General features: G+C 42.6%; 1 protein-coding gene across 2 annotated transcripts in view; it reads right to left on the bottom strand.

Annotated features, from left to right (window-relative positions):
* Positions 1-303: 303 nt before the first annotated feature.
* suclg1 (succinate-CoA ligase GDP/ADP-forming subunit alph) overlaps positions 304-12,296 on the bottom strand; it is an 81,579-nt gene continuing 69,586 nt past the window's right edge. For both annotated transcript variants that reach the window (XM_059965691.1, XM_059965693.1), the window contains exon 9: positions 304-517. In XM_059965691.1, coding sequence (XP_059821674.1) covers positions 491-517 — 27 coding nt within the window. In that variant the 3' untranslated portion in view covers positions 304-490. The remainder of the gene's footprint in view (positions 518-12,296) is intronic.

Consider the following 12,296-nt stretch of genomic DNA (forward strand, 5'->3'; position numbering starts at 1 on the left):
TAAAGTAATTCATGAACAGTTATGAGACAAGGAATTATCTTCCCACTCTCCTTATAATACCTCCCAAATAGGTTTAACTCGGATTTTGTAAAAGGAAAAAATACCTGTGGAACAAATTGTGAGAAATTTCAGACATGTCGAGTTTACCAGTCAGTGATATACAAATGTGTACAATTCTTGAGAAAGGATAGAGGATATGGAGACCGATGTGCAAACATAAGTGGGTATTAGTGTTAGTTATAAAATATTGCTCCTAAAATTTGTACTGAAACATTCTTCAATTAAATTATGAACCAGGCTTGGTTTGGAAATTATTTATTTTGCAGGATTCATCTAGTGTAACATTGAGACAAAATAGACAAACCACATGCATATGGCTCTGCTCTCTTTCAATAAGGATTAGTCATTGCATCCAGTCGAATGAGTGGTTAGATGGATAATTAAGGAACCGTTTGGAAGCTTCTTTAAAAAAAACCCTTCTGTAGGACATTTACAGCAACTTCCTCTTCTCAAATTCCTGGAATAGAAGGAAAAATATATAAAGAATGGTTTAGTAAAGTTTTAAATTACAAACTGTTTGCTTGCAAAATGAAGTATTTCAGTACCTGATAGTTATAAACTTTAGACCAAAAGACATAGGAGCAGAATTAGGCCAATTGCCATCATTGAGTCTGCTCTGCCTTTCCACCATGACTGATGTATTATCCCTCTCAACCTCATTCTCCTGCTTTCTCCCTGTAACCTTTGACACCATAACAATCAAGAACCTATCAAGCTCTGCTTGAACTACATCCAATCACTTAGCCTCACAACAGCTGTCTTTGGCAATAAACCCCACAGATTCACTACCCATTGGCTAAAGAAGTTCCTCCTCATCTCTGTCCTAAAGGGACATCCTTCAATTCGGAAGCTGTGCTTTCTGATTCTAGGCTCCTCCACTATAGAAATCATCCTCTCCACATCTAGGCCTTTATATATTTGATAGGTTTCAATGAGATCTAACCCCCCCCCCCCACCTCATTCCTCTAAACTCATTTACTTTAAATCTGTCACCTCTTGTCCATTTGTATTTAGAAATCTGATTACTATAAAACAGTCTCATCCCTGCCCCCTTCCACTGTATTTCCCACAATTTAAAATAGATGTTACTTATTGCAAATTTAGTTTCATTCTGCTGTTCAAATTTGTGAGCTACATGCGAACTTTATATATTTCTCAGCTCTCTCCCACTCTGTGGGTCCAGAACTCAATCTCTTAAACATTCACGCTTTCCTCTTGCTTTGACACTTTCCGCTGATGAGGGCTCAAGATCTGCAATGCCCTCCCTAAAATCTCTCTGCTTCATCGAATCCTCCTTGAAACCCAGCTGGTTGACCAAGCTGAAAATCACCTAATGCAATTTTCATATCTGACAATCCCACAGAGGAAGCTTTACACAGTAAGAGGCACTAACAAACTGGAAGTCACTGACACAGTCTTACCAGCTGACATCCACAAAGCAGCGTCCAGTAACCTAGTACAGTCACTGGAGTGGTATAGAGTTATAACCCCAATGATGGTAAAACACTTTGTAAAATCCCACCTGTGTGTGATTAAGTATGAAAAGACCGGTATCAGTAATGATAACTGTGAAGTTGGTGGATTATGTAAAAAAAATTCCAACACACAGGAAAATCCACCATCCTTACCTAACTGGCCAATATTAGCAATATGGTTAACTCTTCATTGGTGTCTAAAATGGGCTAACAACAGTCAGTGCAGGAGGCAAACAATCAATAATAGTCATAGAGCACAGAAACAGGCTCATTAGCCCATTTAGTGCATGATATAATATTATTCTGTCTAGTCCCACCAACCTGCACCTGGACCATAGCCTGCCACACCCATCCCATCCATGCACTCATCTAAACTTATCTTAAATGTTGAAACTGAAGCTGCATCCACCACTTCCACTGGCAAATTGTTCCACACTCTCACCACCCTTTGAGTGAAGAAGATCCCCCTCAGGTTCCCAGTAAACATTTCACCTTTCACCTTAAGCTATGACCTCTAGTTCCAATTATGTCAATCATGTCACTGAACAAATGAGTAGCGAGTTGTGTTTCCTTCTTCTGAATTAGAAAAAAACATGTAATACAGCATTGTCAAACAGAAAATTAATTCCAGGGTCAGGGATACTTTTGGGGAGGTGGTGCAGGAGGGGAAAGAGATGCAGAATATAAAAGTGATGATGTAATGCTGAGGCTCTATGAGGCACCAGTCAGATCACACCTGGGGTATTGTGAGATGTTTTAGGCCCTTATCTAAAGAAAGATGTACTGGAATTGGTGAAGAGTTCACAAGAATTATCCCAGGAATGAATCCCAGCATGTGGAGGGTACTGGGCCTCATTAGAGTTTAGAAGAATGAGAGGGGATCTTATTGAAACCTACCTAATATGAAAGATCTAGATAGAGAGACGGCTGTGGAGGCCAAGTCTTTGGGTATATTTAAAACAGTTTGACAGGTTCTTAAATAGAAAGGTTGTCAAAAATTATGTGAAGGCAGGAGAATGGGGTTTAGAATGACAAACCAGCCATGATGAAATAACAAAGCAGACTTGATGAGTTGAATGGCCTAATTCCGCTCTTATACTTTGTGGTCTTATTTGCAAAAACATTCACACCTGACTCATATAGAAGAGCAGTAAAACAGAATGCTACAGGATGTTTTGAATTTCAGCAGGCAGGCAAAAGGCAAGACAATGTTCCAGACAAGGCAGTATGATGAATGTATTGCACTAGCTAAACTGCTACTAGGACGTACTGAGAAGGTCAGGCATTTCCCTGAAGGGTGAATGAAAAATGGGCAAATGGTACCCGAGCTGCTAAACGCATTTCATTCAGAGGCCCTCCTGTTCATTCCAGATTTTTAATAAAGGCAGATGGCAAAGGAATGAAAAGAAGCAGATGGATACAGGAGCCCTTATCCGCAGCCTCATTCCTGGTCACCGCTCCTGAATTCAATGGGTTCCATTCCCGGGCCTGACCTCAGATGCAAGTACACTCATCACCTGGCTCCAACCCTCACTGGTATTGAAGGTCCTCCGCCTGCCTCACCAAATCCCATCTCCAGTGGTACATTTAGCCCACATTCCCAATGTTCCAGCCACCTCTCCCTGGTTCAGCAACATAACTGGCAAGACAATCACCTAACACGAGGAAATCTGCAGATGCTGGAAATTCAAACAACACACACAAAATGCTGGTGGAACACAGCAGGCCAGGCAGCATCTATAGGAAGAAGCACTGTCGACGTTTCAGGCCAAGACCCTTCTTTAGGACTGATCAATCACCTAACAATCACCGAATCAACACCGCAGCAGAATTAGGCCATTCAGTCCCTCTCAACCCCATTCTCCTGCTTTCACCATATTACCTTTCATACCCTGATTAATCAAGAACTTATCGATCTCTGCCTTAAGTACACCCAGTCATCTGATCTGGCGATGAATTCCACAGATTTACCACCCTCTAGCTAAAGAAATTCCTCCTCAGCTCTGTTCTAAATGGACAGCCCTCTTCCGTGCTGTGCTTTCTGGTTCTAGACTCCCCCATTATGAGAAACATCCTCTGCATGTCCACTCTATCTAGACCTTTCAATATTCAATAGCACCTATCATTCTTTTAAACTTCAGCAAGTACAGGCCCAGAAGTATCAAATGTTCCTCATATATTAACCCTTTCATTCCTGGGATCATTCTTATGAATCTCCTCTAAACCTTTTCCAAAGTCAGCACATCCTTTCTTAGATTAGGGGTGCAAAAATGCTCACAATATGCCAGACATGGTCTAACCAATGTGCTATAGAGCCTTGCAACTACATCTTTTCTTCAGTGAAGTCCTGGTGCCTGCTTTGCTGAACACCTGCAAGAGTGCTTTAAGTAAGCTTCAATTACACCAGTGCCTAAGAAGAACATGGTAACCTGCCTCATTGACTATCGTCCAGTAGCACTTATATCCACAATGATTAAGTGTTTTGAGGGGTTGGTGATGAAACATCAACTCCTGCTGAGAAACAACCTGGATGCTCTCCAATTTGTCTACTGGCACAAAAGATGCTATTTCAATGGCTCTTCACTCAACCCTGGAACATCTGGACAGCAAATATGCATATATCAGGATGTTCATTGTCATATACAGCTCAGATTTCAATACTATCATCCCCTCAAAACCTATCAATAAGCTGCAAGACCTTGGCCTTAATACCTCCTTGTGTAATTGGATCGATTTCCTCACTTGCAGACCTCAATCACTTTGGATTGGTAACAACATCTCCTCTACAATTTCCATCAGCACAGTTCCATCACAAGGCTGCGTGCTTAGCCCCCTGTTCCACACGCTTTACACTTATGGCTGTGTGGCTAAGCAGAGCTCCAATGCCATAATTAAGTTTGCTGATAACACCACAGTCGTAAACCAAATTAAAGGCAGTGATGAATCAGCTCCTTTGATTGAAGGAGAATGAAAATCTGGCTGAGTGGTGTCACAACAACAATCTCTCCCTCAATATCAGCAAGACCAAGGAACTGATTAGTGACTCCCGGAGGATGAAACCGGAGTTTTCTAAGCTCATTCTCATCAGATATCAGAGGTACAGAGTGTCAGCACCTTTAAGTTCCTCAGTGTTATCAATTCAGATGAAATATCCTGGGCCCAGAACGTAAGGGCAATTATGGAGAAAGCACGACAGTGCCGCTTCTTCTTCGAGAGTTTGCAAAGATTCAGCATGACATCTGTAACTTTGACTAACTTCTATTGATGTGTGGTGGAGAGTACATTGACTGGCTGCATCATAGACCGGCATGGAAACACCAATGCCCTTGAAAAGAAAATCCTGCAAAAAGTACAGGTTACCACCTGATCCATCACAGGTAAAGCCCACCCCACCATTGAGCTCATCTACACAGAGCACTATCGCAGGAAAGCAGCATCCATCATCACACCCAGTCCATGCTCTCTTCTTGCTGCTCACACCACCTTCTGCAGGTACAGTTATTACCACTCAACCATCAGGGTCCAGAACCAGAAGACCATAAGATATAGGAGCAGAAGTAGGCCATTCGGCCCATCAAGTCTGCTCCACCATTCAATCATGGGCTGATCCAATTCTTCCAGTCATCCCCACTCCACTGCTTTCATCCCATACCCTTTGATGCCCTGGCTAATCAAGAACCTATCTCTGCCTTAAATACACCGAATGACATGGCCTCCACATTTGCTTGTGGCAACAAATCACACAGATATACCACCCTCTGACTAAAGTAATTTCTCTGCATCTCAGTTCTAAAAGGATGTCTTTCAATCCCGAAATCGTGCCCTCTTGTCCTAGAATCCCCGATCATGGGAAATGACTTTGTCATGTCAAATCTGTTCAGGCCTTTTAACATTCGAGATGTTTCTGAGATCCCTCCTCATTCTCCTGAACTCTAGGGAATATAGCCCAATAGCTGCCAGATATTCCTCATACAGTAACCCTTTCATTCCTGGAATCATTCTCATGAAGCTTCTCTGAACCCTCTCCAATGTCAGTATATCCCTTCTAAAATAAGGAGCCCAAAACTGCACACAATACTCCAAGTGTGGTCTCACGAGTGCCTTATAGAGCCTCAACATCACATCCCTCCTCTTATATTCTTATAGAAATGAATGCCAACATTGTATTCACCTTCTTCACAACCGACTCAACCTGGAGGTTAACCTTTCGGGTATCTTGTACAAGGACTCCCAAGTCCCTTTGCATCTCTGCATTTGAATTCTCTCCCTATCTAAGTAATAGATTTATTTATTTCTTCCACCAAAGTGCATGACCATACACTTTCCAACATTGTATTTCATTTGCCACTTCTTTGCCCATTCCCCTAAACTATCTAAGTCTCTCTGCAGGCTCTCTGTTTCCTCAACACTACCTGCTCCTCCACCTATCTTTGTATCATCGGCAAATTCAGCCACAAATCCATTAATACCATAGTTCAAATCATTGACATACATCGTAAAAAGCAGCGGTCCCAACACCGACCCATGTGGAACTCCACTGGTAACCGGCAGGCAGCCAGAATAGGATCCCTTTATTCCAACTCTCTGCTTTCTGCCGACCAGCTAATACTCCACCCATGCTAGAAGGGATAACTTCCTTCAGCTTCACTTGCCCATCATTGAACTGTTCCCACAACCTATGGACTCACTTTCAAGGATTCTTCATCTCATGTTCTCGATATTTATTATTTATTTATTTATTCATTCATTTGCTTTTACATTTTCACAGCTTGTTGTCTTTTGCACATTAGATGCATGTCCTGTTGACAGTTTTTCATTAATTCTATTATGATTATTGGATTTATTGAGGATGCTTACAAGAAAATAAACCTCAGGGTTGTATACGGTGACATATACGTACTTTGATAATAAATTGGCTTTGAACCTTGAACTTTGAGTGGCCCAGAACATCCAGGTGCCTGCCACAGTAGTTCACAATCCCACTCCAACTCTGTCCTTTATGTCTATGGCTCCTTGCACCATTTCAAGAGCAAACACAAGCTGAAGGACAGCATCCGATCCTCTATCTGGGCACACTGCAGCCTATCTGGGCACACTGCAGCCTTCTGGACACATTTTGAACTTTCTGCACAAAAAGCTCAGAACACTGGAAGAACTCAGCAGGTCAAGCAACATCTTTGGAAGTAAAATATGCAAGTCAAGACTTGGTCTCGAAGTATGTGCTACATATTATTCCAAAAATGCAGAGGTCTTTCTCCAACTCCCATTATAGAGTCATAGAGCACTACAGCCCATCCATTCTGTGATGAACTGCTACTCTGCCTGGTCCCATTGACCCCAGTTTAGCCAGTGTCCTTGATGCCATTCTTGACCAAATGTTGCCTTGATGTCATTGGCAGTTACTCTCACTGAACCCCTGGAGTTTAGCTCTTCTGCCCATTCTTGTACCAAGGTTGTAATGAGGTTAGTGGCAACAGTGAGCAACAGTGACAAACCAAACCGAGCTTCTGTCACCAGGTTTTTGCTAAGTGCCATTTAATGACACTATTGATTATCTTTACTGCCACTTTGCTGATGATCGAAAGTTGGCAATTGGCTGGGTTTAGATTTTCCCTGATTCTTGTGGGCAGGGAACACCTGGGCAGGTTTCCACAACATCAAGTACATACCAGTATAGGAGTCACACTGAACAGCTTGGTCAAAGGTCAGTAGGTTCTGGAGGATATTTGCAGTATAACTGTCAAGGCTCATTGCCCTAGACCAGGGGTCGGCAACGTTTACCACTGAAAGAGCCAATATGGACCCATTTCCTACAGAAAACACTGGGAGCCACAAAACCCGTTTGACATTTAAAATGAAATAACACTGCATACAACGGTTTTTTTTTTGCCTTTATGCTATGTATAAACAAACTATAATGTGTTGCATTTATGAAATTGATGAACTCCTGCAGAGAAAACGAAATTATATTTCTGCATGCAACAAAAACATTTTGAACTCCGAAAAAAAGACTTTGGGTTGAAGGTTACTCCATAGTTAGCCTACCTTGGATCAAAGAATTAAAAGAAAGCGCGGGTGTCAGGCATTGGCAGTGGTGATGTATATTAATAGCGATAAAAAACACGTTGTAGCAGTGTAGTGCTACACGCAGCGCTAAAATAAAGACACTGCAGTCAAAGGTAACTTTATTCGAACTAAACAGCCTTGCTTTAAAGCCTCCCTCAACCCGTCCCCGTGGGTGCGGATGCTCCAAAAGACACGTACTCACAAATCCCCCGTAGGCTATCTCCCTTAGCCGGAACGGTGGCTAATTGTGAGCCGGTTCGAATGTGCCAGGAAATGGAGTCTCCACAACGTTTTTAGATTGTACAAGATCACCATAACCTTCAAATTTCGAATTACATTTCAAAAACTAACAAACCACAGGGAGCCGCGGGCTGCCGACCCCTGCCCTAGACTGATCCAACAATGTCTTTTGCCAGTTTTTGGAGTGAATAGAAGAGGCTGAATATTGGCAATTATCATCCTGGAGGAGGCCGAAATGGATCATCCTCTCGGCACTTCTAACTAATGATTCTTCCAATGGTGCAGGTTTATCTTTGATACTGAAAGAACATAGAACACTATAGCACAGTACAGAACCTTTGGTGTATGATTTTGTGTTGAGCTTACTACATACTCTAAAAGATCTATCTAACCCTTCCCTCCTTTAGAGACCTTCAATTTTCCATCATCCATGTGCCCAAGAATATCTTAAATGCCCCTAGTGTATCTGCCTCTACCACCACCCCCGGCAAGGTATCTCATGCACTTTCCACTCTCTGTGTAGAAAAAAACCTACCTGTGCCATCCCCCCATACTTTCCTCCAATCACCTTAAAATTATGCCCCTTCATAATAGCTGTTTCCTTTCCAACAGCTATCCACTCGACCTGTGCTGCTTATCACACCTCATCCTCCTTTGCTCCAAAGAGAAAAACCATAGCTTGCGCACCCTATCCACATAAGGCAGAGCATTGAGAAAAAAGCTGAGAAGTTATGCTGCAGCTCCATAAAGCTTCTGTTTGGCCATGTTTGGAATACTGTCTGTAGTGCGCAGTCCCACACCATGGGACGAATGTGAGGACTTTGGAGAAGTTGAAGAAGAGGATTCCCCAGGATACTGTTCCCAAGTGCGTTAGCAGTAAGGAGAGTTTGGACATATTTGGATTGTTTTCTCTGGAGTGTCAGAGGCTGAGGGGCAGCCTCTCATAACTAGGGTTGATAGTCTAGTTACCCCTCCCCCCCCCACGATGGAACTGTCATATCAGAATACCAGAGTCAGGTTTATTATCACCGTCATGAAATTTGTTTTGCGGCACTAGTACAGTGCAAACATAAAAATTACTATGACTTCCAAAATTAATGGTGCAAAAAAAAATAACGAAGCAGTGCTCATGGACTGTTCAGAAATCTAATGAAGGAGGGGAAGAAGCTGTTCCTAAACCACTGAGCATGCATCTTCAGACTCCTGTAAATCCTCCCCAGTAGTAAAAATGAGGGCATGACGGTTCTCAATGATGATTGCTATCTTCGTGAGTCAATGCCTCTTGAAGGCATTCTTGATGGTGGGGAGGCTCCGTCTGTGATGGAGCTGGCTGCGATCCTGTGCATTGGAGCCTTCATACCAGGTTGTAATATAATAAATGACATTGCCCTCCATACATCTATAGGAATTTGCGAGAGTCTTCAGCGACTAACACACAAAATGCAGGAGGGACTCAGCCGGTCAGGTAGCCTCTATGGAAATTAATAAACTGTCAGCATTTCCACAGTAACACTTCTTCAGGGCTGGAAAGGAGGGGGGAAGATGCCAGAGTAAAAAGGAGAAGGGGAAAGGAAGGAGGACTAGCTAGAAAAAGATACGTGAAGCCAGGTGGGCAGGAAAGGTAAACGGTGGAAGAAGGAATCAGATAAGAGAGGAGAATGGACCTTGGAAGAAAGGGAAGACTGAGGAAGAGAAGAGGAGGGAAGCAACCGCGAAAATAATTACCAGAAGGAGAAATTGATGTTCATGCCATCAGGTTGGAAGCTACCTGAAAGGAATATTGAGGTGTCGCTGCTCCACCTGAGAGTGGACACTATGGACAAACATGTCGAAACAGGAAAAGGAATAAGAATTAAAATGGCTGGTCACTAGTAAATCCCACTTTTGGTGGATGAAAGAGAGGTACTTGACAAAATGGTTCCCTTTGCCTCACCTGGAAGAACTGCTTGGAGCCGTGGATGAAGGTAAGGGAGGGGGTGAATGGGCAGGTGCAACTGGGATAGCGACAGAAGGATGCCAGGAGGGATGAATGGACAAGGGAATCACAGAGGGAGCAATCCCTGCAGGAAGCAGAGAGTGGTGGGGGGGAGATAAAGGTGTGTTTGGTGGTACCATCCTGTTGAAGGTGGCAGAAGTCATGGAGAATGATGTGTTGGGTGCAGAGTCTCATGGGGTGGTAGGGGAGGACAAGAGGAACTCTATCCCTGTTAAGATGGTGATAATGCTAGAGGCTATAGCTTAATGATAGGATTGGAAGATCTGCAAGGTGAGACAAGTGATATTTTTAAAAATATACATGGTATGTAGTAGAGCCTGTTCCTGTGCTCTACTGTTCTACAGTCACCATTCTTACCAGCACTTTTTAATAGCTCTGATGAGCTCACTTTTCTATGGATATAATATCATACGATGTTCCAAAGTCAAGTAACTCTGTGCAACTCCATGTTAGGGTAAACAAGTCAAGGAAAAAAACAAGAAAAGTCTCCAATAACAGCTGGCAAACTATGGATCCTTAGCTCTTAAGTACTCTGTTTGCAGCTGTTCATCATAAATTACTCACAATGCAACAAATAGCTTCTGAGAAATGAAAAGAACTACTGCAATAATTTTAACCTGGAGTTCTTTTATTAAACTATTAATTCTACCTTCAATAAAAATACTTTTCCATCTATAATGGTTTCTCCTGCTTAGTTGCAGGATTTAAAATACATATCTACAGTACGTATTGGGGTGCCACAGTGGTTAGCACACTGCTTTACAGTACCTGGGAGATAGGATTTCAATTCCCATCGATGCCTGTAAGGAGTTTGTATGTTCTCCCCTTCACCACATGGGTTTCTTCCAGGTGCTCCAGTTTCCTCCCACAACCCAAAGACATACTGCTCGGTAGGTTAAATGGTCACTGTAAACTGTGCTGTGATTAGGGAGGGGTCTGTTTCGGGAGTTGGTGAGCAGCGTGGCGCAAAGGGCCAAGAGGGCCTGTTCCGCGCTCTATCTCAATAAGTAAATAAATAACCACAAAGCAAAGTGTTGCTGCCTACCTATAGTTTTTAATAAATTCTAGTCCTTGCATTGAAAATATTTCCCTGTCCTTCATCCCGCAGCATGTTCCCTTCTGGTTCAGTCTCTTGGGCAAGACAGAGAAATAAAATTGTAGGAAAGCAACAGACAGTACAGAAATCTTTTATTTAATTTACTTTGCAGGATAATAACAAACAATGGCAAACTTGATTTATTTATCTTCTCTCTCCTACTCCTTTCATCCCCGGCAGCGCTTTGTGTGAGCACCTAGATTTATCAGGAATGCAGAATTTGCTGCCCCTGGTCCTCCTCCCCTCTGTTCCCTCTGCTAGCTTTTGTTTTCACATTATTTTTGCATTTTGTTATTACTCTGCCAGAAATTGCCAATTAGAAGATCAATGCAGCTGCTCTCCTGAACAAAAACACAGAATTCAAAGAAGCAGACCCTTCCCATCCAGAAACTACTATTGCATTACGATGATCAAGGATTGTGCTCCAAAATAAGTCTGGCTTAGCTGACAGATACAAAGGCAGATTTTTTTTTTAAATTCACACTAATAGTACCACTCTCAGATTTAGAAAATCAAAGTTCAAATCGTGCCCAACAGGAAGATATAATCTGGATTGAATGCTGTGGAGAAGTACTGAGAGAAAGCCTCAGGGTTCCCGCTTACAATAACCCTGTGCCTTCAAAACAAGAGTTGGTTTTCATTGCAATCATAGAGGCAAAGAGACATTGATACATTGTGCAATACTGCCACTCAGTGGCTCTTGCAAGCATTGGCACATGAGAAGAGTCATCAGGCTTGCTTTTTTTAAAAGAAAATTAGCTTTGTCACATGTACATCAAAATATACAATGAAATAAGTAATTTGCTTCAACAACCAACACAGTCCGAGGATGAACTAGAATCAGCCAACAAGTATCACCGTGCTTCTGGAGTCAACATGGCATCTTCTCCCCGCCTCCCTTTTTCCATTCCCCATTCTGGCTCCACTCTTACTTCTTCCATTGCCTCCCTCTGGCACCCCTCCTCCTTCCTTTTCTTCCATGGTTCATTTTCCTCTCCTATCAGATGCCCTCTTCTTCAGGCCCTTACCTTTTCCACCTATCACCTCCTAGATTCTCACTTCATCCCTCCCCGACCCATTCAGCTTCATCCTCACCTAGCTTCACCTTTCACTTTCTAGTATGTATTTCTTCCCCTCCCTTCCTCTCAGCTTCTATCCTAGTTATTCCCTACCTCCTTCCTAATCTTACTGAAGGTTATCGACTCAAAATATCAATACTTTATTCCCTTCCATAGATGCTGCCTGACCTGCCTATCAGACAGGCAGACATACTTTATTGATCCCGAGGGAAATTGGGCTTCGTTACAGTCGCACCAACCAAGAATAGTGTAGAAATATAGCAATATAAAACCATAAATATTTA

Source organism: Hypanus sabinus, chromosome 3 (genome assembly GCF_030144855.1).
Source record: "Hypanus sabinus isolate sHypSab1 chromosome 3, sHypSab1.hap1, whole genome shotgun sequence".
Taxonomy (NCBI): domain Eukaryota; kingdom Metazoa; phylum Chordata; class Chondrichthyes; order Myliobatiformes; family Dasyatidae; genus Hypanus; species Hypanus sabinus.